This window comes from Malus sylvestris, chromosome 10 (genome assembly GCF_916048215.2).
Source record: "Malus sylvestris chromosome 10, drMalSylv7.2, whole genome shotgun sequence".
In the NCBI taxonomy this organism is placed as follows: Eukaryota; Viridiplantae; Streptophyta; class Magnoliopsida; order Rosales; family Rosaceae; genus Malus; species Malus sylvestris.
Window position 1 is genome coordinate 7216638 of NC_062269.1, and position 27566 is coordinate 7244203.

At 37.9% G+C, this 27566-nt stretch overlaps 3 protein-coding genes and 1 pseudogene across 6 annotated transcripts; 3 read left to right on the forward strand and 1 right to left on the reverse strand.

Moving 5' to 3' along the window:
• Positions 1 to 112: 112 nt before the first annotated feature.
• On the reverse strand, positions 113 to 3029 carry LOC126585486 (oligopeptide transporter 4-like; annotated as a pseudogene).
• Positions 3030 to 4895: 1866 nt separating this feature from the next.
• On the forward strand, positions 4896 to 8967 carry LOC126585481 (uncharacterized). Of its 4 annotated transcripts, none has more exons than XM_050249929.1 (7): positions 4896 to 5165; positions 5260 to 6372; positions 7097 to 7176; positions 7787 to 8051; positions 8162 to 8230; positions 8312 to 8447; positions 8600 to 8967. In XM_050249929.1, the coding sequence occupies exons 2-6, from the start codon at positions 5616 to 5618 to the stop codon at positions 8425 to 8427; spliced, it is 1287 nt and encodes a 428-aa protein (XP_050105886.1). In that variant the 5' UTR covers positions 4896 to 5165; positions 5260 to 5615; the 3' UTR covers positions 8428 to 8447; positions 8600 to 8967. The 4 variants fall into 4 exon arrangements, with proteins under 4 accessions (XP_050105886.1, XP_050105885.1, XP_050105884.1 ...); XM_050249928.1 differs by having other exon boundaries at positions 4898 to 5165; positions 5260 to 5310; positions 5436 to 6372; positions 8162 to 8447; XM_050249927.1 differs by having other exon boundaries at positions 4898 to 5165; positions 5241 to 6372; positions 8162 to 8447.
• A 1409-nt stretch (positions 8968 to 10376) lies between these two features.
• LOC126585478 (heat shock 70 kDa protein, mitochondrial-like) lies at positions 10377 to 13990 on the forward strand. Its single transcript, XM_050249924.1, has 6 exons — positions 10377 to 10643; positions 11173 to 11237; positions 11330 to 11408; positions 11511 to 12077; positions 12159 to 12779; positions 13056 to 13990. The coding sequence occupies exons 1-6, from the start codon at positions 10569 to 10571 to the stop codon at positions 13680 to 13682; spliced, it is 2034 nt and encodes a 677-aa protein (XP_050105881.1). The 5' UTR covers positions 10377 to 10568; the 3' UTR covers positions 13683 to 13990.
• Positions 13991 to 19139: 5149 nt separating this feature from the next.
• On the forward strand, positions 19140 to 27242 carry LOC126585476 (rDNA transcriptional regulator pol5-like). Its single transcript, XM_050249922.1, has 8 exons — positions 19140 to 19849; positions 20820 to 20945; positions 21047 to 21244; positions 22702 to 22929; positions 23100 to 24224; positions 24688 to 24975; positions 25370 to 25832; positions 26009 to 27242. Exons 1-8 carry the CDS (start codon positions 19292 to 19294, stop codon positions 26863 to 26865), a joined length of 3843 nt encoding a protein of 1280 aa, XP_050105879.1. The 5' UTR covers positions 19140 to 19291; the 3' UTR covers positions 26866 to 27242.
• The last annotated feature ends 324 nt before the right edge of the window (positions 27243 to 27566 follow it).

Below are 27566 nucleotides of genomic sequence, written 5' to 3' on the forward strand. Positions count from 1 at the left end.
TCTTTTTTATTGCAATGTTTATGTGAAAATTTTACATTTGAGAGCTTATATATAGAAGGTTTGACATGTGAAAGTTGTGAGAGCTATGTTACCTTCCATAGAATAAGGCTACATGTGTGAGGGTGGATGCAATGGTTGCAAAACCAAAGCCATAAGTGAGAGCGAAAAACATGCTTAAGTGAATCCGCCCTTGCTCCTCATACTTTGGAATATCCAACTGAAATTTGTCATTGACTATAGCTGTTATGTTGTAATCTTGACCTTCTGCCGTAAACAAGTGCGAGGAAAAAATGGGGAACTTTTGTGCACTGTATGAGTCCAGTCCCCAGTATGCTATAGGGATAACTAAATAGAGTATCAATGCATACCCCGCAAAAACATTAACGATGACAAGGAAGGGGCAGATGAGGGGGCTGAACAAGAAGGATGCCACTGCCGACCAGTCAAGTGTCAGGGATCCTACTCCGAGGCCTCTCATGCCCGAGCCAATCTGCTGAGCTGTACTGACTTTGAGAATAGCCAGCAAACCCATGAGATGTTAGTGAGTGTTGTGAAGAGAGACCCTGGGAAAGCATACCATGTAAAACTGCAAACTAGAGTAATTAGGAAGAACTTTGCCCGCGACATACGTTGCTCATCTTTCTCGTGCAATGCCCTGCACGTTAAATATAAAAAAGTAGTTAGCCATCAGCCGAGTGGTGGACAGTAACAACTGATTATCTAACATAGGATGCTATGCACTGAAGATTTTGAAACCACATTGTCATGAATTTAGCATGTCGCAATTGGATGTTTAGATGGATGACGTTCAATAGGAAGATAGTGTAGGTTCTGTGGATTACTAAGAAGATAATGAATGTACATGAAGTAGATGTGAGGGATTTATTAGTCTGTAGGAATTAGAGGCTAAGTTATAAGGTGTTGAGATCCTTTCGTTTTGTACGAATTAGAAGTGGCGAGTGTTATTGATGAGTCATTCATCTTCCACCGTCAACTTGGACACAATATTTTTCATTTCTTCCTACGATATATTTTGAAATTAACGAGTTGTACATTTTAGATGCTAAACAAGCCCATAATACTTTAAATCAAAAGTACTATTTCATCTCCAGACTATAGTATTTAGGAAAATGGAAAAACTTGTCCTGTTTCAATTTCAAAATGGTTTAACAATTAACACTTAAGTGACTTCAAACCTCTGGGTTTATGTTTATAACGAGGAACACACTTCAAACCTCTGGGTTTATGTTTATAATGAGGAACACACCCTTTTTTTTTCCGTTTGCGTATCTCTGTTTAATCTTCTATGTTGTTTCCGTTTGATTTATTTAATTCGTATGATCCGAAATTAAAAATAAGAAGAAGAAGAAGACGGTGGTTTTGTAAGAAAGAAAAATATGTAGAAAATTCAACTTCTCCAAGGCATTTTTTTTATTTTTTTATTTTTTTAAAGAAAGTAGGAAGGACATACCGGAAAAGTGAAACCTGTACAAGTGTATTGGGCCACCACATATGAGCAGGCTCCACAACATACTTCCTTAAAAGCCCAGCCCAGCCGTATCCCAATACCTGCAGTGCACACCATTGTTGTCACACTTACCAATTAAAATAGGTTTTTTTTTTTTTTTTTTTTTTTTTTGTAGTAGTAGTAGTAGTAGTAGACGTCAAGAAAATAGTTTTGACTTTTCAAAAAATGTAGACTAAAAACTCAAATGTAAAGGCCAAATTTTAAAAATTCAAGAAAATAGTTTTCAACCAAGATCTTAGTTTTCAGATTTCAAATATGTGAAAATAAAAACTGAAAACGAAATGTTTATTGCAAACGACACTTTATTTCAATGACGGAAACAATCATGTTTATGTATCTTGGTGCGGATTCGATCCCCACAAATTCCCCTCACCTTTAGGAACTAACAATTTAACTCACTAGCACTATTGCTAATAAGAAAAATGATAGTCAATATCCGGCAAGCAATAAACAAGAAACAAAAACAAAACCTAAATATCCGGCAAGCAAGCCAACTAGCAGTTAATAAGACAGATTAGCACATTTAACCATCTCATTTTTTATTGGCCAACCACGTTCGAAACCCACTTTTCATGGGACTGAACTTAAATAACTTGTGCTCCCAAAAAGTTAAATTAAAAAAAAATAAAAAATTATACCTGGGTTGTGATGATAAGCAGCCAACCAGCCAGAAGAGAGATTTTCCGGTGATAAAACGCTTTGATTATGTTAACAATCCCAACAGCATAAGCTGAGCCAGCTCCAAAAGCACTTCCGGCATTAGCAAATATGGTAATCAGCACGTGCTCTTTTATGTTAAAAGGACCCGGATTCAACGGAAACGTCCGGGACCAGAATCCGGGTACGTGGAACGTTTTTGTTGGGAGGACTTTGGCCATGAAATAACCAATAGGGAATGTTGATACTTGGACAGTGATTTGGGTGATGATGAGGGGCTCGGTTCTGTAGGAGAAGAATTGGTTGAGAAATGAGAGCATGAGACAAGGCCCAAGAACCACATCCGGAATGTCCATACGGGCAAGGTCGGGTCATCGGTGTTGGTCACCGTAAGACGGACTTGTTCTATCGGAGAAACATCGTCGTTTTCGGTGTCCGGCTCGAGGGAGTGAGTTGGCTTGGGATAGGGTTGCTCTATTTCTAGAGTGCTCATTGAGGATGGGTTGAGAAGTTGAGAGAAATAAAGGAAGACTAAGAGTGTTGAGGTTGGTTTGTTGTTTGGTTTAGTATAATTTGTAGGAAGGGTGGGGTAGCTTTATTAGTGTTTGTACATTAATTTTAGGTCAATGATTTTTGTGTCTTTTTTTAAGATAATGATTTTGAGTCAATGATGATGGGACTTTTTTTTTTTTTTTTTTTACAACTGGCATTATCTACACTAAAGAGTGGAGAGCGGGTTAAGCCTCATAATAGGCTTAGTAATAATATGATTCAAATTTATCTTGGCGAAAATCGAACCTAAGAGCTCTCACTTGCAAATGATACAGAATATCATTATACCGCAGTAATCGAACCTAAGACTTCATTATATTTACATTGCATATTTGCATATCTCCTTTGCACACTCGATGTGGCGGTGAAAAAAGTTTGAACAGTAACATTTATACATGCCTTGGGGGATCAACTTCAACATGCTTTGTTCGATCATGGTATACCAAATTATATGCAATGTTATGAACAACTTTAATATCACAAAATAATTTCACAGCATGGTCATGCTTTATATCAAAATAGCTTAACAGAAGCTTAAGCCACAAAATCTCTTTTACTCTTGCTCCCTCTTTCCGGTGAACCCACCCACGGATTCCATCCCTAATCTGTGACATTATTCTTATGAAAAATCATCAATAGATTCTACCCAGAAGTTAATCTGACGGAAGTTTGATTGGGCTGTGGATATTGAATGGAGAAGATGACTATTTCAATCTTGGGCCAAGAGAGAAAGAGAGGGAGGATGCTAGGGAAATGCACTTATGTTATGAGTAATGCTAGGGAAATCAAAATTTTAAATTAAATTTTGTAAACACGTGGTTGTTGATGATTTGATTGTTACTTCAGTGTGTTTATTTTCTGTTGGTAACATATCATTTGATATACAAATTTGATCTCCCTAATATTATTCCTTATATTATATATACAACAACTAAAAGTCTTCAAATTAACTTCAAATTTCAAAAGTGCTAGGTTTTGTTGGTAGACACCACACCAGATGAGCTCCAAGCTTTAATTAGATAGAGCCTACGAGAATTTTTATCATTATATTGAAGTACGGTTTCGAATCCGTTGAACTAACTATATCTACCAAAACTAACCATATCTACCAAGCAATCGCGACAACTAAGTACAAATGGACTCTTAATAAACTTAAATAACCAAAACAACCTATTGAAAGAATCATTAAAAACAAATAATTCTAAATCACAAACTTAAACCATATGAATGTATGTGTATGGCATACTTAGCGGATGTCCTCGATTTTACTTGACACTTGATCAAAAGCACGTGAGACAAACTTATACTCCCATATTACATTAAAAATATATGCTAATCTAAAATTACAGATTATGTATTTTATTAGGAATTGCCAATTTCTTTTATATTTTATACAAAATGAATTTATAATGACATTTTTTGGAATGATACTTGTAAAGGTACATGGGCAGTGGAAGTTTTAACCATTGTTCGACAGTTTTTGCAGCTGTTCTCGACAAGCCTGAGCATATCATAGTATTTGTCGACATATGTTGCCATAAACTTTTGGTAAATATGGATAGTAATTCGTATGTGCCCACCAAGTTCTAAATAAAATGGTCCAATAATATATATATATTTTTTGTTGGAATCATGATCCCGTGCGAAAATTATGGCTCTGCCACTCTAGAGGGGGACATTGCTCATAGCCAATGGATAAAAAAGCAACCCAAATAAAGAGAAACAAAAATTGACAAAGAAAAAAACGTTGGGAATTTAGTGAACCCCTCTTTTCACTCTTTCACCTCACAAAATCTAACAACAAATCCATCTTTCCTTGTTTATCTCTTCAATAAAAAAAATATAAATGTAATCAATTATCCGAATAATTAAATACTACTTGAACAACATAAATAGAATAGTAATAAGTGATTTGATCAAATATATTATACTTTATTTTTTGAAAAATCAATATATTATAGCTGAAATGGTAGATAAAATAAAAAAAATTGAGCCACTATAAAATCAATTAACAATATAAAAAATATTAAATTATTTATAAGAACATGCAAAATCTCGTTCAACGTGAAATTTATTCTCTAAACAACAAAGCAAAAGTACAATATTTGTACCAGTATTTTAAACTTGGCTTGTTTCTTCTTTTGTTTTGTTTAATGTATAGATAGATACCTATTCCGCTTTTGAAGGTAATTTTCTTTCTTGTTTTCAACGCCGCTTTGTCTCCCAAACCATCCCATCATCTCTCGAGTTTGACCAAAACAAAAAGGGTACATAAACATGCAGCTGATACGTCAGAATCTTCATTTGGAATTGTTCAACAGCGTGCGGCTGCTCTGAAACTTTCTGGGTTTTCTGTATTCCGCCGCTTTTTGATGGATTCTGCTGCCTCTCATTTGGTGCGGTGCTGGATTTCTAGCTTCCCAATGAGGTAAAAAGATTATCCATTTCCCCAATTTTCCATCTGGGTTTTTTCTGTATATTGTTGGGGATGATTTGAATATAGTTTTCATGTGTGTTTTCAGGAATTGATGATTTGGGATTATTTGAAATACACGGGCTGTTCAAGTTGATAAGTAATATTGATTTCTGTTTCCATTGGATCTAAAGAGCTTTACCTTTCCTGTATATATTTGACTTTCACCATCTTTGGCGTTTGTAATATATTTGGACCAAAAGTTTTTGATTTGACAACATACAGATTTGCAGTTGGGAGGCAGCCTGCAGTTTTTTTGTTGGACCCGAAAAATGATTGGTTAGAGGTTTTATATGATTGGTGGGAAGGTGGATTCAGGATTTTAATGCTTATATTTCACTTTGATATAATTGCAGACTTGTATTGGTAGTTTTAGATTGATCATATTATAAAAGCTATACGACTATGGAGATACCTGATGAGGAAGCCGTCACAAACGGAGAGGCGGAGGAAATGGACAAAGGGCCCTCGGCGGAGGCTCCTCTTCAGGAGCCCCATTCCTACCGGAGTCATTTTGGGGGGATGGTGAGGAAGAAAGCTTATATCTTTGATGGTCTTGGAAATTTTTACAACAAGGAATGGGATCTTACAGAAGGTAGAGGCAATGAGTTCTGTTGGTACCATGTTGAACTTCCAAAAGGACATCAGAAGCTTTCTCAGTCTGCACAATACCTCATTGGTGTTCTTTGCCCGCCTTTGAAACTCCAGGATATTCTCTCTCTTGTCAGCAATGGACCATTTTGTGGGTATGTTGATGGGGCTCTGGTCTTCAGAGTCAACTCTCCTGGCCCTCCCTCCAGTGATTTCACATTTAGAATTGCTGCTAGAATTACTAAGAATTCAGTGATCACTGTGTCTTTGGGCCGGGTTCCCAGATTGGGTTTCTCACCGGTGGGTCAATCTCTTCTCTCAGAGATTCCTAGTGTGGAGAGTCCCTCATATCATAGAGGTGAGCAGAGGGAAAAGAGCGGGATTGTCATAGGGGAGCATGTTCTCGAGTTCTTATTGACAATGAATCACTCTGAGGAAGCCGATAATCCCGTGCCAAAATCTGTCTCAAATCTTGCAGTTCATATTGTTGACACGCATGTGGACCACCTCCAAGATGTTGTGACTAAACTTGAGATAGAGTTGGATTCTGTTGAGCTTCAGATGGATAAAGGTGAGTATCATCTACTACGTTTAAGCTACTTTCCGTCTATTAATTGTTCATCCCAGCATACAATGTTTTTTTCTAACAAATTTCTAGTCAATTTCTTATATCTCATCCAGTGTGCAGAAAATGTTATAAAACTTACGAGTTTCGATTTCATTTCTCACGTTTCTAACCGATAGTGCTGTTCTATATCATAAGCAATTCTAAGTTCAGTTGATTTCGTATACCTTCAGTAGTGGGTGGGACGTACTTCATTGTCCTTTTAGTTATCTGACATGAAATTCTTGAAGACATATTTTCCTTAGACATCATTTTAAACTGCTAATGTTTTAGTAATTGTATTATCTCCCATTTGTAATTAGGACTTTGACGGTGTATATGGAGTTGGTCAAATTCCATATACACCGACTAACAATCCTATCCTTTGTTTTTTGATCTGTTAATGTAGTTGCTTAAAGATAATAATTTTGTGGTCAGTTTTGGTGGTTTTAAGTGAAGTATTTTATATTCTTTCTGTTTTCCTTGCTTAACCATTTCCTCAATTGAGAGATTTGGTAAATTACCATATCAAAAGCGATTGGTGTATACTTTGATAATATGCATCTGGCACAATATACATATGCATGTCCTTCAAATAATGTACATAGTTAGCTCAATACTGAGGTCTTCTATGTATATTTAGAACTTTCTGTGATCGAATAATATGCATCCGTGTTCTGATTTGTAACAGGTGGGCTTGCTTTAAAGAAACAAATGCTGGATGACAGGAGATTTCCTAAAATGCATCTAGATCTGCAGCGGCTCCTACAGGTAGTTTATCAGTCCATCGTTTTCTATAATTTTTGGAACAAAGAGGAACCCAAGTAAAGCATTACTGCTTATTTTGAGAGGCTATGTCTCAACCTTTATGATAGCAAACAACCCAAACAAAGAAACTAGCCCACTGCAAAACTTCTTCCATTTGGATTTTTTATGCTCCTAATGTTTTGGGGCATCCCGACAATTATATACCTGCTAATCCGATGCCCACCCCACATCATATTGTCCAGAATGAAATTTCCTACCATCCATGCCATTCTTCGTAGTATACCTGACAAATCGGAAGGTGTAGCCGCAATAGCACCTGTTTTATGTTTGCCGGCTTTACCTTTTTTAAAAAGTACGTATGTGCGTAGTTCAACTTTTTTTTCCCTATTCACTGAGGAATATTTTGGTTGCTTTTGGCGGATTGCTTACTAGGGCGAGGATAATTGTATATTGCTCTTCCGTTCTTCCAATGGAGCCAATTCCATGAGTATAAAATACTTGATTGTGTGAACGGGGTAGAAATTGTTGCTCCTAACTGATTTAAATTCTCGTTTTAGGAATGACCATGTGGGATAAACCTTCTTGATTGTGCATTTAATATTAATGACCCCAGGTGATTGCTCATGGGGAGCAAGTTTTTCCTCGCGTCAGAGAAAGATGTTCCTCTAAGCAATGGTTTTTGAGTGAAGATATTACCTCTCTTGAAGAGCTGATCGGACGGTTGAGGAGGCTAAAGGAGAATGTAGGCTTTATAGCAAATCGTGTCACGGCGATACAGGCTGGTCTAGACAGTTGGCAAGCTGAGCAGATAAACAGGAAACTGTATTATCTCTCATTCCTATCTATAATATTCCTTCCTTTATCCATCGTGACCGGAGGTACAGTTGTTTGTTGGCATAAATTTTCATTTGCAGGTTTTTATGGGGCATTCTTATATGTTCCATAGTGAGCAAGAAGCCTTTGACGACAAACCTTGTATCTCTTGCAGTGTTTGGCATGAATGTGGGGGGAGTTCCATGGACGGAACAAAAGGACCCAACGGTGAAAGATGGTTTCCGTAATGTCATGTTACTCTGTGTAGCTATGCTTCTTCTGGCACTTCTCTGCTTCAGCTTTCCTGTTTTTTATACCCGAATAGCTGCTTGGCACAGGAGAAGAGTCATGAAGAGGAGCTGGTCCCTCAACAGGAAGTCATACCTAAAGAGAACCCATGGAATTGAAGCTCAAGAAAGAAAGGGCTACCTCCGCATTTGAGGAAAGCATCTAGATTTGCAGTATGTCCTTTTATTTCTCCGTACTTGGTTTCGCATTCTTTCTTGTTTCGTTTTAACATTCATATCTTGTCATCATTGCCTTAATTCTGTTCTAGTAATCTTGTGTTGCTTTCTTAGTTCATGGGCAATAATATCATTTTACTCTGCCCTAGATCGAAGATTTCGGTTGAGCACTTACTGTTATCTGGACAACCAAGAGGAAAAGTTGGAGATTTCTCGTTGGAGACGGCCTGTTCTTTTGATGGTTTTGTTTCTTTACTTGATTTATAGTTCCTCCATTTTTTCACCTTGGAGGTCAGCTTGTAAATGTACAGTCTCTTGTATCATATGTTTAATACTGCTGCAGATGGTGTTGTACAATGTCCACTCAAAAGATTAACGGCTTCATGATCATAAGCAAACATTCCTTTCAACTGTAGTAAGGATTTGGGACTTGGGGAATAAGCTGTTTCCAGTTTCATTTCGTTTACGAATTGCTCTTTTTCGACGAAAAAATGAAAGAAAGAATTTAGCAGTTTCAGATGATGAGAATGTTGGTGACTTAACTAGCTGTTATCAGTTTCATTTCGAATGATGCTTGCTGATATTTCAACAAAGTTTAGATGTTTTACATTTTTTTTCTTTATGTTTGGAGTGTATGATAACCTTTTATCGAGTGTTAATAATAGTTTTCTCTAGGTTTTGCAAAAGAAATTTAATATGGACTTGTATTTTGTTAAAAAAAAAACTATATATATAGTAATTAACCATTGCCATTACCCACAATCCAATGCATACTCGAAGAACAAGATTTCTGAAATTGAGAATACCTTTCCAAGCAATAGAAGTTCTCATTTCTTGGGCGTCCATGTATCAGAATTCAACCTTAGTACTTGGATTTGGGCCTTAAATTCCCCTTCTCGGACTTCACGAAGGTTAGTTTTCCGCAATTTGAACAAACGATATTATTTATATTAAAAAAAAAGATGGGTTTAGCCTTACAATGGGTTACTTAATAAAGGAAAACTAACGAAAAGTCATCTAAAACTCTAGTTTTAATCAAAGGGAATTGTTATTAATACTTCAAAAAATCTCATTCTACACTCCTCACAAGTGTATTTTTCTTTCTAATTATAGAAAGTTTAGAGTGCTAATAACAATTTCCTAATCAAAATGACAAAATAAATGTGTAAGTGAATAGTATCAGGAGTGATTTTTTAAGGTAAAAATGTCATTTTCATTAAAAGTGAAAAGTACAAGTAGTGTTTCATTAAGATTTCCTAATAATAATGTGGTTCAAACTCGCATTTGGCGAGAATCAAACCTAAGACCTCTCATTGACAAGCTCTTTTTTTTTTAACAAACGATATTATCTACACTAAAGGGAAGATGATGGACTTAGCCTCATAATGACTAGCAATAATACGGTTCAAATTCGTTTTTGATGAGAATCGAACCTAAGACCTCTCACTCACAAGTGGAAAAAAAATACCACTAGACCGTAGTACTAAGTGGTTCCACGCAAACAGGCATAACTATCGTAATGGGACGCAAACTGTCTTAATGAAAGGAATCAAGTTCTTGTCTCAACTGTATTTCAAAATTTCTATTTATCTGTTCATTTAACATTGGTTGATCATATCATGTGCATGCATTAAATTGTATATTTACTTGCATGATTTATGAGATTTATTTAATAATTGAACTCTAATTTTTCAAACAACTTACACAAAATTTATTTAATTAGATTCGAACTTAGAAGCTATAAGTGGAACACGTTGCTTTAAATCAAGTTGAATGAACTAAATCTAAACACATCTAGTTGGACAGTTCGGGGTGCAGCTCAAGAAAGCTTCTTCATCCCATTCCCACTAAAGGAGGCAGGCACATGACCAAGGGAAAAGTCAAAACAGCTTACCCGACGTCGTCTCGCCAATACAAACCACAAATGACAAAAGCCCTCACGGCGCCGTTTCGTGTAAGCAGATAGATCCAGAACCTTCCATACACATCCTCCGCTCATTTTTCCGCCTCATAAAGCAACACTTTCTCCCCAACAAAAACCCTAAACCCTAACTCAAAACCCTCTATCGTCTTTTCTCGACCTCCTCGTCTCTCTCTCTCACTTTGCTCTAGTCGGCCATGGCCACCGCCGCCTTGCTCCGCTCGCTACGACGCCGTGATGTCGCATCGGCTCCTCTCTGCGCCTTCCGATCCGTACGTCTCTTTACTTTTTCTGAGATTCGGTTTTAAGTTCCCAACCTGTCACTCTCGCCACTCAATCATATCTCTGTTTCATCTGTTTTTTGGCTGAAAGCTATGAGATTTTCAGCTTGTTGTAGAATTTCTTAATTTGATTGAGTATTTGTTTGGTATGATCCGATAGAATTGAACAAGTAAAAGATTTATAATTCAATATTTGAATTTTTTGGGGCTTCTGTGTTATTTTGTCGGTTCGATTGAGTAATGGTAGATACCTTTTCCTGATCTGTTATTTACGGCGGCGGCGTATTGTTGTTTTTGTTGTCAATTCAGATTACAAGCTTTATGTTTTTTTTTTCTTTTATCTTGCATATATCACTGCAATTCCGTTGTTGCAGTTTGCTTTTTTGTTCTGATTAATTGGAGCTAATTGATGAAATGGGTTGGAGTTGGACGCTTGGGTATAAATATAGATGAATTGAGGCTTGGTATAATAGCTCGATATGAATCGTGGTGATTACTTACGTGATTTATGTTTTTGCAGTTGAACAGTGTGTCTAAGTCGTCGCATCTAGCTCAAAAATGGGCAAGCTTGGCAAGACCTTTCAGGTATTTTGGGCATTCCCTCGTACATTACGTTACTATGTCATTCATTTTGTATTTTGGATTTTGTTTCTAATTGTATCCTGTAATGTGAATAGTTCCAAACCTGCTGGAAATGATGTTATTGGCATTGACTTGGGTACAACCAACTCATGTGTGGCGGTGATGGAAGGAAAGGTAAGGGCCGTTTACAAGTTCTTGTTGATGTTCTGACTCAAATTATTGTTTAAGCTTTATGCGCATGTGTTTTATGTCTCATTAAGTGTGAAATTGTTATAGAACCCCAAAGTGATTGAGAATTCCGAAGGAGCTCGAACCACACCATCAGTAGTTGCTTTCAACCAGAAAGGAGAACTATTGGTTGGTACTCCAGCAAAGCGTCAAGCTGTTACCAACCCCACAAACACTGTTTTTGGAACCAAGCGTCTGATTGGTAGACGCTTTGATGATCCCCAAACGCAAAAAGAAATGAAGATGGTTCCATACAAGATTGTAAAGGCTCCAAATGGAGATGCTTGGGTTGAAGTCAACGGACAGCAGTACTCCCCAAGCCAAATTGGAGCCTTTGTTCTAACAAAGATGAAAGAGACTGCGGAGGCTTACCTTGGAAAGAGTGTCTCGAAAGCTGTAATTACAGTTCCAGCTTATTTCAATGATGCACAGAGACAAGCAACCAAGGATGCTGGCAGAATTGCAGGTCTAGATGTTCAGAGAATCATCAATGAGCCAACAGCTGCTGCACTTTCTTATGGTATGAACAACAAGGAAGGGCTAATAGCCGTGTTTGATCTTGGTGGTGGAACGTTTGATGTATCCATTCTCGAGATATCCAATGGTGTTTTTGAGGTTTGCTACTTTCCTAGTAAGCTAAATCTTTTAATTTTCCTTCATTTTGGACAATATTGTCATCAACTTTTTCTCATCTAGGTGAAAGCAACAAACGGCGACACATTCTTGGGAGGAGAGGACTTTGACAATGCTTTGTTGGACTTCTTGGTGAGTGAATTCAAGAGGACGGAGGGTATTGATTTGGCAAAGGATAGGCTCGCCTTGCAGAGGCTTAGGGAGGCAGCTGAGAAGGCTAAGATTGAACTTTCATCAACATCTCAAACCGAGATAAACCTTCCCTTCATCACAGCTGATTCTTCAGGTGCTAAACATCTGAACATCACATTAACTAGATCCAAATTTGAAAGTCTGGTGAATCACTTGATTGAGAGGACAAAGGCCCCGTGTAAGAACTGTTTGAAGGATGCTAATACATCCATTAAGGATGTGGATGAGGTTCTTCTTGTTGGAGGGATGACACGTGTTCCCAAAGTGCAAGAGGTCGTTACAGAAATATTTGGAAAGAGCCCAAGCAAAGGAGTGAATCCTGATGAGGCTGTTGCTATGGGAGCTGCCATCCAAGGAGGTATCCTTCGTGGGGATGTGAAGGAGTTGCTTCTTTTGGATGTTACTCCTCTGTCACTAGGTATTGAAACATTAGGTGGAATCTTCACCAGGCTGATTAGTCGCAACACGACAATTCCGACCAAGAAGAGTCAGGTCAGTCATTAAAGCCAAACATATCTCAGATTACATTGACTAGGTGTGTTGTGTCAAAGGGCAATTTTTTAGGGAAGCATTTTGTTTGTTTTTATCTTCTAGCTAGAGTTAATTACATCTTTTCTAATTAGAATTAATATGACTGGATCGTTATGCGTTTTAACCTTGCCTCTGTTAGCCTTAGAGTTTGATCTGACTAAACATTTTGCCAAAGTATCAGATTCTTTTCTTTTGTTGTGGATCTTGTGTTCCTAATTTTGATAAGTATCATTGCAGGTGTTTTCGACTGCAGCTGACAACCAAACCCAAGTGGGTATCAAGGTGCTACAAGGAGAGCGTGAGATGGCTTCTGACAACAAGATGTTGGGAGAGTTTGAACTTGTAGGCATTCCTCCTGCACCAAGAGGCCTGCCTCAGATCGAAGTCACCTTTGATATTGATGCCAATGGTATTGTCACTGTTTCTGCCAAGGACAAGGCCACCAACAAAGAACAGCAGATTACTATCCGCTCATCTGGAGGTCTTACTGACGAGGAGATAGAAAAGATGGTCAGGGAAGCAGAGCTGCATGCTCAGAGAGATCAGGAGAGGAAATCATTGATTGACCTCAGAAATAGTGCGGATACAACGATCTACAGTATTGAGAAGAGCTTGAACGAGTATCGTGACAAGGTTCCAAGTGAAGTTGCCAAAGAAATTGAGGATGCGGTAGCAGATTTGAGGAAGGCAATAGGAGAGGACAATGCCGACGAAATCAAGGCCAAGCTTGATGCCGCAAACAAAGCTGTTTCTAAGATTGGGGAACACATGTCAAAGGGTTCTGGTGGCGACTCATCTTCCGGTGGATCACAGGGTGGAGGAGACCAAGCTCCCGAAGCAGATTACGAAGAAGTGAAGAAGTGAGGTGGCTGAAGCTGGTAACTCGGCATTTTTACTCGCAAGTGATTTCTGATTCACCCCTGAATTTTTATGTGCTCGTAAAACCTCATTTATGTCGGCTTTTGTATCTAAGTGTTGGGAGTTTTAAAATGTATTAGGATAGCCATAATCTATTTTGCCTACTTCCTGTCTTTTCCAGCAAGTACAATATTAATTGAGAGGATTTTTCTTCTGCGGTGTTTAGTTATGCCTGTTTTTGACCAGGCTTATTACTGTTAAATCAAATTTTGAATAAAGAAATAGGTTCAGATTGCTCGCTCAATCTGTTTAAATGTGCATTGTGTTTTGCTTCAGTTCAGATGCCGTTCTGAAAAAAAATCTTGAGGATCAAAGTCACTTTTGCTTGCTTCAAAGGAAATTGTCATAAAAGATCCAAAAGAGCCTGTTGTGCTATCCTTAAATTTTTGACCGTGGATAGGATGATTGTGTTTGTAGTAGAGGGATGGCGTTAGTGGGTTGAAAAATTAGTTGTTAGGAGAGTTGGTTGGGGGGATTAATCACGCACTTTGTAATTAGTTGTCAGGGGAGGGGAGTCGGGGATGCGATAACGCCACTGGGTTGGACAATTAGTTGTTAGGAGAAGAGCTCTGGTGAATATCATGTTAGGATTTTGGCTCGTCAAAGTTAGTTTCTTATTTTGTATAGGATTGTACTCCTAAATAAAACTAGGAAAGGAACAAAATTTCCTTACAATTAGATTGGGAATTCTAGAAGATATCTTGGAAAAGAAAAGAAAGTGTGCTTTCCTATTCCATTTAGAATAAAAAAACTTAATCAGAAAATAGGTATGTAAACCACACCTTATGCTTAATCAGAGAATAGGATAGTCATTGGAAAGCCATAAACAGCCGCTGGCAAGTGAGAAAAGCCAGAGACAGCCGCCGAAAAGAGAGGGACAACTACTAGAAAGAGAGGGATTAGTTTTAAGGTTTGCAAAAGTACTGTTACTCTATTATTAATTAAAGGATCCGTGGTTTCTCTTCCCATGGACGGTGAACAAAGTTTTGTTGAACCAATATAAATCTTGTGTATTTATAGTTTTCTCTATTTTGTTAAGTTTTAGTGTATTGTCGAATAGATCAAAAGCAAGATCCAGAAAGTCAGAATTATAACTTATCAATCTCACACCAAGTTGTATCGGCTTATTGTTTTTTGCACCATGGTAAAGGGTCATTTGCATAGGATGTGTTTTTTGAATGTCAATAATAGCTCGTATTTTAGAGGACACTGGTTTTCGTTCACACTAACGATCCTAACTCAATTTTTGAGATGTGTTATTGGTGTCACCTACCTGTGTTCTACCGCCGTGATTAATTTCTAGACGTTTAAGAAATAATAAAGGGAGCCTAGATTTGCTTGGACGCTCGCCTAACTTGCCTAGACTCACTTAGAGATAAAATATCTTAAAGGCAAGTTTAATTAGCAATTCATGTAGAGAGACAAAATTGAAGCAACATGATTAGCAGGATGTGCTAGCTACTGGACCATTTTCATGTTAGTACAATTTGAAACATATGCAACAAAGAAATGGTGTCCAATGGAAAGAGATCCTCTTTGGATCTCTTCCACCAAGCCCACCGAATCAAGTGATCTGGACCTTTGAAATTTCATCTAACGGTAAAAAATTATTATAGCTTTTAAGAAATCAAAACAGGTGGGCCATTGGATGAAATTTCAAAGGCCCGCATCATTTGATCTGGCCTTGGTGGAAACAATTCGGAGAGGATCTCTTTCCGTTACCTTGAAGAAAACCCTTTGTTTTGACATGTGTTTTTTATTTTTTTAATAATTAATTGACTTAATTATTTGGGTGTAAAAAGAAGTTTAGATAGGCTGAGTTGGATTTTTCATAATGATAGATAAATCAAATAATTAAAAATAGATAAATCAAGTAATAGATAAAGTCAACGGTACGACAAACAGCACTACCTACATGCAAATTAGCTTTCGAGGTTGAGCAGTCTCAATTTCACTACAGTATCTACGAATGAATGTTGGGCTAGGCCACCTCGAATGGTAGAACTCAAAGCGATCATAGCACTGATTCCCTTACCTAAATAGCCATTCTTGGAGATATGGGCATTGCATGGTCGCTTGGAGCCAGTGAAAATGTAGCTACTAAAATGTTAGTCTAGTTGGTTCTTTGCGCTCAATTTTCGTGTGGCAGCTATATTTTGATTCATCCTCTTTTTCCAAGGGTTTCATAATTGAACATTGAACTTATTTCATATGATGAGAGTTGTTGGAGTGTTGGGCACTGCTCTATTATGCACTATTCATGGTGTTACTGTAGAAGATACTTTATTTGAAGATGGTGATGGTGCAAATACATTACATGCCTTAACCCAACTCAAGCTCACTTTTAACTTGTAAAGCCGGCTTCTGTTATAGTTGGTGTGGATGCAAATTTCTTCCTCCTTGATCTTGGACAATTTTGCACCTACAAAACAATTAACACCTTAGGTTAAGGCCAAGAGCTTCACGCGCCCACGATGAATAGAGGGGCTTTGGCCGAAGAACCTCCAATGCCAAAGTTAGAATTTAGAGAGAAAGAGTGTTTAGAGAATTTTGAGATTTTTGCCAAAGTGTTGGAATAAGTTTTTGGTGATAATAGGAGCCAATATAGGGCTAGGCTTGGCCATTTTTTTCCAAGGAATGGCCGGCCTTGAAGGAATTTTTGTGGTTGAGATTTTGGTTTAATTAGCCAATTTATTGGCTAATTAAACCTTAAAGAATAAATTGGTGGTTACATATTTATTTAGAATAAATTGATAATTAGGTTATGAAAAGGTTATAAAGAATAACTAAATAATTAGCTAAAAAGGGGAGAAAAGGGTAAGGAAAGGTAGGTAATAGGATGGATCCCTTTTTAGATGGGGATGGTCGGCCATTGATGTGGTTTTGGGTGGTTTATTTGATATAATGGGTGATTAAATTGATGATTAATGGATTAATTAGGAATTAATCTCTATTTATATGAAATAATTTGTAGATTATGAAGTAATTACCTAAGATGAGGATGGATGAGATAACTATGAATTTGTTACCTTCCTTTGGGCACTTTTGACTTGGTTTAGGGATGATTGCTCTCTGCTCGCGCGTAAGAATCCTAGTATGTCTCAAGGGTATTTTTGTCCTCTTTTACCCAAGAATCCATGTGTTGCCTTGTGATTATTTTTGGCTCCACAGTTGGATCCTAAGTTGCCACTTTATAGAAGGACTTTCTTCTGTAATAGGAGGAGGCCACCATTTTTTCCATTTTTAGATCAAAATATGCTCGGGGTTCACTAGCATTACAATTTATACAATACATACCACCAAAAGTTAGTCTAGAAGACAGTTCCCCCTCCCTCTTATCCTCAAAAAAGGACTGGATTGCATCCGTGGGCCTGATGCCGATGCAATGGGGGTTCCGGGAGAGCTCATATTCCATAATACGCGCACATTCGTGCTTGAGTTCCCATATTCGTGATCCCTTCCTGAGCGGCCCTCTCATTCTTGCAGTTGTTAAGGTTAAGGCCCTTCCACTATTAAACCGAGTCTTGCAGTTCTCTTTTACGGAAAAGCCATCGTATACACACGGAACACTAACCTTATCTCGAAGAAAAAAGGGCTTTCCTTTTATCAATCCCTTCTCCTAAGTGTTCATCTTCACTGATGATTGCTTATGGTGGCACTCATCGTGAACATGAACTATTGTCTGTTCTAATATCTTTGACTCGTCGAGGTAGAGCACGCCCCTAATAATTGCATCGGTGTGCTTGCGCTGTGAGGCTCTCAGCCATATGAATAGTTCAATGTGCTCATCAGTGCTTGACCATGCCTTTTTATCTTTTTCTCTCTATCGTCTGTTCCTATCCTAGTAGCTAGTTTTGAGTTCTCTTCCTCTTCTTGCCGTGGTAAAATCCAGTTGGGGCAACTGGGCCAGATGACATTAATAGCTGAGTTTCCATGATAGGATACAAGACTTGAAATGTGGGTCTTGGGCAGACGTCCTCCACTAGTTACAGACATTCATCAAATGAATGATGACACTGGTGAGCAAAATGCAAAATTCGAATTTAAATACATATGAAAACACACTATTTTAAGAAAACATCTAACCTTTAAGGGAAAACTTTTAACATTTTCTTCAGGATATTGTTCTTCAAACAACTCTAAGCCCCAGTTTGGGGTTGAGGTGATTTAAAAAAAAGCTCCTATGAAAAAAAGCTGGGAGTGTTTTTGGTGTTTGGTAAACTTAAAAAAAAGGGCTTATTTTGGAAGCTGCTGTGAGAATAAGCTGAAATCAAAGGAAAAAGCTGAAGCTGCAATTTGTAGCTTTAGAAAACTGGCTTTTTTTCAAAGCACAAGAACTACAGTGCTCCTTTAATGAAAAGATCCACTATCAGACTGCTTTTTTTTTCCAAAAGCACTTTTACAAAAAAGTTTACCAAACACTCTGCTGATTTATTTCACAGCCGCTTATTCTCACAGCACAGCCGCTTATTCTCACAGCAGCTTTTTTTCAAAGTACAGCAATACCAAACCAGCCCTAAAATACATGTAGGGTGATTTGAACTCGAACTCAAATTTGGGTCATAAAGAGAATACTTCCGCTATAGCTAATGTGGGTATACCCATGTTTGATACATAAGATTGACTTGAGTTGAACTGATTATATGGGTCGTCTTGAATTAGTTTGACTTAGGGTGAGTTGTTTCTATTTAGGCCGTCATTTTCAAGGTTCTAAAAGGTGTGAGACGCTAGTCGGCGGCAACAGGCGGGTAGCGGTCTTGTATAGGCGTCTAGGCGAGGCCTATGCAGTTTTTTTTTAAATTTTAATTAAATTTATTATATAACATATAAATAAATGTCTACTCATACTTAGAAAATACATAATTGTATTGAGATATATAAATTATAAAATAGAATACATATAGATTAGAAAATATTAAAACATGTTGAAAACATTACGAATAAGCATATAATGAGTATTTATTTAAGTATTGAACAAATCTCTTCTAATTAATTGAAAACATAAAATACAAAAGAAAAGTTATATATTTTCTGTTTAAGTGAGAGACGCGATCTAGGCAGGTGCCTAGGCCGGTCTAGACATTCTTTCTTAATTTTCAAACATTTAAAGAAAAAAAAAAGTTGAGATTCTACAATAAAATCAACTGACAATATAGGGAATAGCCCAACTTATTTATAAGCCCATGCAAAGTCTCTCTTCCCATCAATGTGAGATTCTTCTCAATAACATTTAAAAATTAATCGAAATGGTAACCAGCCGCTTAGAGTTTGTGTGAGAATTTTTAGAATAGTGCTTATGTCAAAAGATCTAAAATAAGCCAACATAACACGTCAGCCGTCAAGATCCATCGTGTGGCTCTTCTTAAACACGCATTTAATCCCCCACAAAATGACCTCCGTACTAGAGTAGCAGCGCCTCTCCTGTCCAACCTAAACCCCCAAACCTAAACCCTTCTTTCTCTTCGGCTCTTCCCTTCTCAGCAGCCTCTTTCATTCATTCTCCCATTGCCTCCCAAATTTCCACAACCCTAAGCTCCGATCGAATTTTGATTCAGATGGGCAGTAAAAAGAGAAGCTCCACTTCCATGGACGCTGCGGCTGATGCCGTCTTTGACGACGGCGGCTTCAGTAATCTGAAGAAATCGAAGAAGGGCAAAACAAAGCAGGAGACAGCAGAAGCTTCTGCCCCTTCTTCTTCTGCCGCTACCACCGCCGTCAAACCCATGGAGAGACAAAAGAAAAGAAAATCTTTGGACAAAGTGAGGCGCCTCCACACTGAGGAGACCAAACCCAAAGAACCTAAAACAGTGGAGGTTCAATTGACAACTGAGGAGCTCGCTTCGTCTTCGACGAGCGGGATTCTTCCGGAGTTCCATGTGGGTGTGTTTAAGGACTTGGCTTCGGGTGATGGGTCTGTTAGAGAAGCTGCGGCGGAGGCTTTGGCTATGGAGTTGGTGGCGGTGCAGAGAGCTTATGATGGGCTTGAGAATAAGGAGTTGGTTGAAGGTGGAGTGAAGATGGAAGCCGAGAAGGATGATGGGTTGAATGGTTGTGCGCCTTCCTTGAGATATGCCGTGCGGAGGCTCATTCGCGGTGTTTCTTCATCAAGAGAGGTTTTCATTTTCCCCCATTATTTTGTCTTATTTGTTATGTGATTGTTGCATGGTATTCGTGTTTTTGAATTTTTGTGTGTCATGATTATGGTTTTAAGTTTAGGCTATCCTGAATTGAATGCTACTTGATTTAATGTTGTTGCTTTTAAGAGTGTAATGTGGGACATATTTGTATGCAATTCTTGCAGGAATCTAAGCTTTTGGAGCTTTGGTATACTTACATTAGTCATTGTTTGACCTTTGTTATAGGCTGTGGTTTATTATCTGATTTAATACTCTTTCGAATGTAAACTGTTTCTTTCTTTTGAAGCCGTCGTTCTTCAACTTAGATTTTGTGGTAAAAGGTTCATTATGTCTCACTACAAGCAACCAGAAGTATCTTTGTTTTTCTATCGTGAATCTCATCCAAGTTCATTGTTGAAAGCTTGCACTTGCATACAAGAGGCTTGGTTTTGGGGTACATAAAGGATGTTTTGTAATTCATTTTTGGACCTGTACAATGTGCAATAAAGTTTTGGAGAAGCATATGTTAATGTGTTGAGTTCAATTTTGTGGGTTGTAGTGCTTTTTTGTTAAAATCTATACAGGGTAATTTGCTTTTCAATCTGTCAGTTGTGCAGATTATTATAATATAGTTATCAGTTTGACCTGTTTCATGGTTAGAGACAATATTTGAGAGTTTGAAAATTTTGATTATGTCAGTTGTGGTATGGCAATTTAGAGTGTGCGCGACATCTTACTGAAATTCTACTTACATTAATAAATTTTGTTGAATGTAATTCATCGAGAATTTGGCATGAGTTAGTGTGTTCTGATATTAACTTGAAAACCTTCGAATATCCTGTGCTTACACTAATGCATGTATTATGGGTTTATAAACAGTTTGATCTTGCTGAAATAAACTTGAGAAGCTAATGTAGTGCAACTTGTTTGGCTAACTTTTGTTATATGTACTGTATTTCTTTTCCAGTGTGCAAGACAAGGGTTTGCATTAGGTTTAACTATTTTAGTAAGTACAATCCCCAGCATCAAGGTGAAGTCATTGTTGAAACTCATTGTTGATTTCTTAGAGGTTTCTTCATCAATGAAGGGTCAGGTAGGCAAAACCTTTGCTTTATATTTCAAAGAATTCTTTGATTCCATTTTTCTGTATTTTCCCTAGAAAGTTTAGTTAGTTGCTTCCTCGTTGCATTGCAGGAACAAAGGGATCATCTTTTGGGTCGCTTATTTGCCTATGGAGCTATTGCCCGATCAGGAAGACTAGCTGAGGAGTGGGTTTCTGATAGAAATACTCCTCTCATAGAGGAATTCACTAGTCTTCTCATTGCCCTTGCATCAAAAAAGCGATACTTGCAGGAGCCTGTTGTTTCGGTTATTGTAGACTTGATTGAGAAGGTAAAGTTTCCTGATAAACGAAATATTGGTTTGCAGGTGGAAAATATATAATCTTTATGCCTAGTCAGGTAACGATTATGATTTCAGCGATCTATGCCGCTAAATTCAGTTCCAATCAATATAAGGTTGCTACACGATTGTTCTGAAATTTACTAATTATTAAGTATTAACTCATTGAATAAGCCGTAATATATAAGACTGGCTGTATAAACTTAGTATGTTATGTCATTGGACTGTGTTAGTATTTGTCAGCTCCTATCCATGAATATAGTTGATCTGCAAATAACTTTTCATCAACTATTCAGATTTTATTTATCAGCACAGACTAGGTGGCGTTAAAATTTGCCAAAATTCTCGACCTTGTCTTAGCTTTCCAATTGTTTATGCCTCTGTATTACAGTAGGCTGGGTTTTTATTAAATTGTCTTATTCTAGATGTTAAATGTACGTTAAATTCAAATGGCCCTTGATTTGGTCATGAGTTGCAGAAGCTTTCCATGTCGATTAATTTCTCTAGGACTTGGGCATTTCGCCAAGTGCCATGTCGTTTATGGTACAGACCACTGTTCATAGATTGTTGTCCTGTTTTGTCATAGTCCATATCCAATTTATTTTAGAAGACGGAAAAAGCAAGTAAACTTGTGTCATTTTATTTCTTTTCATCATTGCTTTCATTTAGCGAAGGTTATCCTGATAAATTTATTTCACTCACATTGTAGACTTTATATGTTAGTTGCATTATTCAATAATGTATTCTACAGTGTTTCACTGAATATCCACAATAGATAGATTAACTGTGATTATGTGTTTCTAAATACAGCCTTCCTTTGTACAAATTTTGTAAGACAATTTCGTTCCTAATTTTGGTACTTGACTATAAATCATGCATTGGCGTATAAGAACTGGTTAACTTTGCAGCTTTTAGACAACATCGGTAGGCTGCAGCGCTGGTTTCAACTGGTGTGGTTCTATGCTTTGAAGTCTACGTTTTACAGCTTGATTGCGGATCTCTTTTCTTTGCCCTCTAATAGGACTTTTATGCTTGTAGTTCTAGTCAAGCTCAAGTCGTTAAAAGATATAGAACTAGAAGGAAAAGAAAAGCATTTTTCATTCAAATATATTATAAGAGCAGTCTATAATAGTTAGTCCCATGGTTCCTTGGAAAGAATCCAGCCTGAAGTTGAAGGGGTGGGGATATAGTGAGAAAATATGTCTTTGTATGCAACACTTTGGTGAATGGTTCTTGTACTTACGGTATGCCATTATTTTGAGGGGTTGTGCGTTTCCGCTTTTGGAATCTGTCTATGAGTAGAGATAGAGGGTTCTTGCTTCTGTTTCCACTGCTTTGTTTTAGCTCCTTCTTTCTTTTTTTAACCGGATTCTTTTGGATGTGAATACATAGGTCCTTGTCATCGTCATGTCGTAATACATTTACTTCTGTGTATTCTTTGTTTGCAGTTGCACTTGGAGGCCTTGCTGAACCACATGCTAGAGGCCCCAGGACTTAATGAGTGGTTTGAAGGAGCTATTCAAGTTGGAAATCCTGATGCATTGCTTCTGGCTCTGAAAATCAGAGAAAAAACTCTTGTTGAAAGTTCAAGTTTTGGGAACCTTTTACCAGTCCCATTCAGCCCCAACAAACTGTTTTCTGCTGACCATCTGTCTTCTCTTGCTAACTGCTTGAAGGTAGTGTGTGTTTGTGTTTCTGTGCGCCAAGTGTGTGGGTTTGTGTTGCTGTGTTCCATTTGTGTATGGGTGTGCATATTTTTATGGGTGATGTACACTTCACTATGGTGGAAACTATAACTCTTCACAAAACCATTCCTGAACTTTTTTGTTTGTGTGGAATATGACAGGAATCCACCTTTTGTCAGCCTCGTGTTCACAATGTGTGGCCTGTTCTGGTAAACATGCTTTTACCTGATAGAGCTTTGCAGGCTGAAGATGCAATTTCTGTTTCAAATTCCTTGAAGAGGCCTAAAAAGAATCGCAAGTCTAGCTCTTCTGATGAAGAAATTGCAAAGAATTTCCAGTGCTTCTGCGAGGTGGTCATTGAGGGATCACTTCTACCATCATCTCATGACCGCAAACACTTGGCCTTTGATGTTCTGCTTCTTCTTCTACCAAAGTTGCCTGCATCTTTTATTCCGATTAGTCTGTCTTACAAAATTGTTCAGTGCATGATTGATATACTTTCTACAAAGGATTCTTGGCTCTATAAAGTTGTGCAACATTTTCTTAAAACATTAACTGATTGGGTTGGGGATGATGATGTGAGAAGGGTTTCTGTCATTGTGGCTTTACAGAAACATAGCAATGGAAAATTTGATTGCATTACACGAACAAAGACAGTTAAGGATTTGATGTCAGATTTCAGAACAGAATCTGGTTGCATGCTGTTCATTCAGAACCTGTTGAACATGTTTCTGGATGAAAAACATGCTACCGAGGAACCTTCAGATCAGAGTCAAACGACAGATGACAATTCAGAGATAGGTTCTGTTGAAGACAAGGATTCCGTTGGAACCATGGGAAATTCTGATTTTTTGAAAACATGGATTGTGGAATCCCTCCCTAGTATATTGAAAAATTTGAAACTGGATCCTGAAGCAAAGTTTAGGGTCCAAAAAGGAATTTTGAAGTTTCTAGCAGTTCAGGGATTGTTCACCGCATCCCTTGGGTCTGAAGTAACATCCCTTGAATTACAAGAGACATTTAGGTGGCCAAAAGCTGCCACCTCAAGTGCCCTTTGCAGGATGTGTATCGAGCAGCTTCAGTTACTGTTCGCAAACTCTCAGAAAGGAGAGGGGCCACGTCCTTTGCCAAATTGCATAGAGCAAATTGACCTTGGCTCATACTTTATGCGCTTTCTTTGCACTTTGTGCAGTATTCCTTCCGTCTCTTATTTTCAGCCTCTGGAAATTGAGGAAGAAAACACTTTGAAAAAATTGCAAGCAATGGAAACTTCACTCGCAAAAGAGGTACTTTCTTTTACCGTTTTCAGTTCCACGTAATTATTGGTGAGGTACTTTCTCGAAAGAGGCTTCACTCCATGTAATTATGCATCTGATCAACTTAATTTATTTTTGATCTCAACGTGGGTTTCAAATTTTAGATTGTAATAAGTTGGATATGACCACAATATGTCATAAAACATGAAATCAGTGAGGTTTAAAATTAGGGGATGGTGTTTCTGATGCGTTATTTCCTGGTAAAGGCCATTTTTCTCGTTGTTTTCACCCAACTCAAGATAGGTTTGATTCTATTGATGCCTTATTCAGGGGTCTTATAAATGGTGTGGTCCTGCCTTCTAGGCCATCTTCAGTAGAACTACTTTGAACTCAAGTTTAAGATTTTCTCTTTTATTCTTTCAGTTTCTTGGTTGTACTGTCCTTTCCATGTTCTTTGGCATGACATGAAGCTTCTTGAATGCTTCAATTGCAGGAAAGGAATTGTTGGCTTAGTGGTGATGCAAATAGGTTGCATGCACTAAGATACTTGCTCATCCAGCTGCTTTTGCAAATGCTCCTTCGACCAAAGGAATACTTAGAAGCAGTCTCCGAGCTTATTATATGTTGTAAGAAAGCTTTTCCTGTTGCTGATCTTCTTGATTCCCCTGGAGAAGATGACTTGGATGATGATGGTGCACCTGCCGTGATGGATGTTCTTGTGGATACATTGCTTTCTTTGCTGCCACAGTCATCAGCTCCCATGCGAACAGCAATCGAGCAGGTGTGGTGAATGTTCTTGTGCATACTTGAATGATTGTACAGATATGCTATGTTGGAATGTTAGGAATTTTATTTATGTAGTCGGACAATTTATATCTGAATGATAATCATATGCTTTCGCTGATACTTTACTGGAATTATTCTTTCTAATTCTGTAATTTGATTAGTTGGGGTGTTGAATTATCTCTTCTGATGCTAGAGTAATATATTTCATGCTGGAGTTACATTATTACATACCAGATTGATGAACTGGAATACTGCAATGCATATATATTTAGAAATCTCCCTGTATCTGCATGTACATGTGCACGCGCGTGCACGTGTGGACGTTTAAAGCAAAACCTAAATGAAGTTAAAATTTATGTGACTAATTATCTGGAGTCCATGTCTTGTAGGTATTTAAATACTTCTGTGATGATATCACGGATGATAGTCTGTTGCGGATTTTGAGGGTCATTAGGAAGAATTTGAAACCTGCTAGACATCAAGATGCTGATAGTGACGACATTTTTGACGATGAAGAAGATGATGAAGATTTTCTTAACATTGAAGAAGATGAGGGAATTGATAAAGCTGAGACAGGTGAAACTGGTGACAGTGATGAACAGCCAGATGACTCCGAGGCTGACTCTGAGGCTGTTGATGCATTTGAGGCAGTTGGCAAAGAAAGTCCTGAAGCTTCGGATGATTCTGATGGAGGAATGGATGATGATGCAATGTTTCGAATGGATACTTACCTTACCCAGATCTTCAAAGAGCGAAAGAATCTAGCTGGGGGTGACACCGCCCATCACCAACTCATGCTGTTTAAGCTTCGTGTTCTTTCATTGCTAGAAATTTACCTACATGAAAATCCAGGCAAGTGTGTTGTATTCAAATTAGCTGAGATACAAAATGGCGTACAACAAGTTTTGCAAGCACGAATTTAAAAATATATTTCTTCCATCTAAAAAAATATCCCTTGGAACTTTTTTCATTTTGTATTCTAACTTTTCCCTTTTGTATTTGTGGGCATGGTTGACTCAATTAAACAGGAAAGCCGCAGGTTTTGTTGGTGTACTCAAACTTAGCTCGGACATTTATTGACCCACCCAGTGCAGAAAGTAGCGAACAGCTAGGACAGCGTGTATGGGGGATACTGCAAAAGAAAATATTTAAAGCAAAGGACTATCCGAAGGGTGAAGATGTGCAATTATCTACTTTAGAATCTTTGCTGCAAAAGAATTTGAAGTTGGCCTCAAAACCAATTAAGAGAAAGAAATCCACAACCAACCTGTCCAAGAAGAAACAGTCAGCCTCGTGGAACCGACACAAAATGATTACTAGCCTTGCACAGAGCTCCACTTTCTGGATTCTGAAGATTGTTGAAGCAAGAAATTTTCCAGAGTCTGAGCTGCAGAGGGTTTTTGATATTTTCCAGGGAGTTCTAGTAGAGTATTTCAATAGTAAAAAATCTCAAATCAAATCTGGATTTTTGAAAGAAATATTTAGAAGAAGGCCATGGGTAGGGCACCATCTCTTTGGCTTCCTTTTGGAGAAATGTGGCACTTCAAAGTCAGATTTTCGGCGAGTAGAAGCACTTGATTTGGTGAGTGAAATATTGAAGTCCCTGGGCTCTACTGATGGAAGTAGCCAGGAAGCGCTGAAGAATATTATGAAAAGCCATCTGGAGAAACTCTGTCGTCTGATAGAACAATTGCTGACAAACAAATCAGAAAAACAGTCGAGGCAGGCTGAAGCGCGGAAGTTTTGTAGCAGGATTCTTCAGATGATAACAACCCTTAAGCTGACCAAGTCTTTCCTCAAAAATTTATCCCCAGATGCTCATGCCAAGTGTGAATCGCAACTCGGTGCCCAATTTACTAAAATGAAGACGGTAGTACATGAGTGAAACTTGCTGAGCTCATGAATGAATTATGTTTCGTATTTATGTTAAGGGAAGCTTCTTTCAGTCCCCAAACAACAATACTCGGAAGCAGTTTGTGGTAATATCAATCACTATTTTTGACTTTTGGCCCAAGGTTCAGCTGATGCTCTTGGACATCACTTTCTTGAGGTAGGTACGTATTATAACTTGAAAGAACTTTCAGTTGTTCAAACATTTTTTTAGTTTTAGTACGATTTCGTTTAGTAGTTCTTTTACTTCTTTTTACGAATAGTTTTTTCGGACGGGAAGAGTTTAGGCGATAGCAGAGAATTATGTACTTCGAATACTCAGATTTCACTTATTTTTATACCGAAGAACCTTGCGGTGCTTGAATTCCCCAACTTCTCTTGTACTGTACTAGTTCATAAGTATTTTTTTTTCAAGTGTATGCTGCATGAAGTGCTGGGCTGGTGGGTCTATTTTATGCACGTCACGTTTGGAGTGATGACGTTTTCTGTTTTGGGGGCTGCATTTTGGATTTGAAGACTATGAAATAAACAGATTGGGACCATTTGAAAAGCAAACAGGATTTTGACATTTCGTAAAGTTTAGAATTCATTTTCCTCTGTTCCATACAACACCAGATGGAGACACTTTTCCCAAGTCCAAAAAATGACCTGAAATTGAGGTCAACAACAGCATAAAACTGAATCAACAAGACTTGG

What these genes read in the sequence shown, in the direction of transcription:
- LOC126585481 (XM_050249927.1), top strand. Translation starts at nt 5,616, where the DNA reads ATGGAGATACCTGATGAGGAAGCCGTCACAAACGGAGAGGCGGAGGAA. An exon ending in TGAGCTTCAGATGGATAAAG is followed by an intron (nt 6,373 to 7,096) that starts GTGAGTATCATC and finishes GATTTGTAACAG; the next exon opens with GTGGGCTTGCTTTAAAGAAA. An exon ending in ATCTGCAGCGGCTCCTACAG is followed by an intron (nt 7,177 to 7,786) that starts GTAGTTTATCAG and finishes TAATGACCCCAG; the next exon opens with GTGATTGCTCATGGGGAGCA.
- LOC126585478 (XM_050249924.1), top strand. Translation starts at nt 10,569, where the DNA reads ATGGCCACCGCCGCCTTGCTCCGCTCGCTACGACGCCGTGATGTCGCA. An exon ending in CTCTCTGCGCCTTCCGATCC is followed by an intron (nt 10,644 to 11,172) that starts GTACGTCTCTTT and finishes ATGTTTTTGCAG; the next exon opens with TTGAACAGTGTGTCTAAGTC. An exon ending in AGCTTGGCAAGACCTTTCAG is followed by an intron (nt 11,238 to 11,329) that starts GTATTTTGGGCA and finishes TAATGTGAATAG; the next exon opens with TTCCAAACCTGCTGGAAATG.
- LOC126585476 (XM_050249922.1), top strand. Translation starts at nt 19,292, where the DNA reads ATGGGCAGTAAAAAGAGAAGCTCCACTTCCATGGACGCTGCGGCTGAT. An exon ending in CTTCATCAATGAAGGGTCAG is followed by an intron (nt 20,946 to 21,046) that starts GTAGGCAAAACC and finishes GTTGCATTGCAG; the next exon opens with GAACAAAGGGATCATCTTTT. An exon ending in TGCGAACAGCAATCGAGCAG is followed by an intron (nt 24,976 to 25,369) that starts GTGTGGTGAATG and finishes CATGTCTTGTAG; the next exon opens with GTATTTAAATACTTCTGTGA.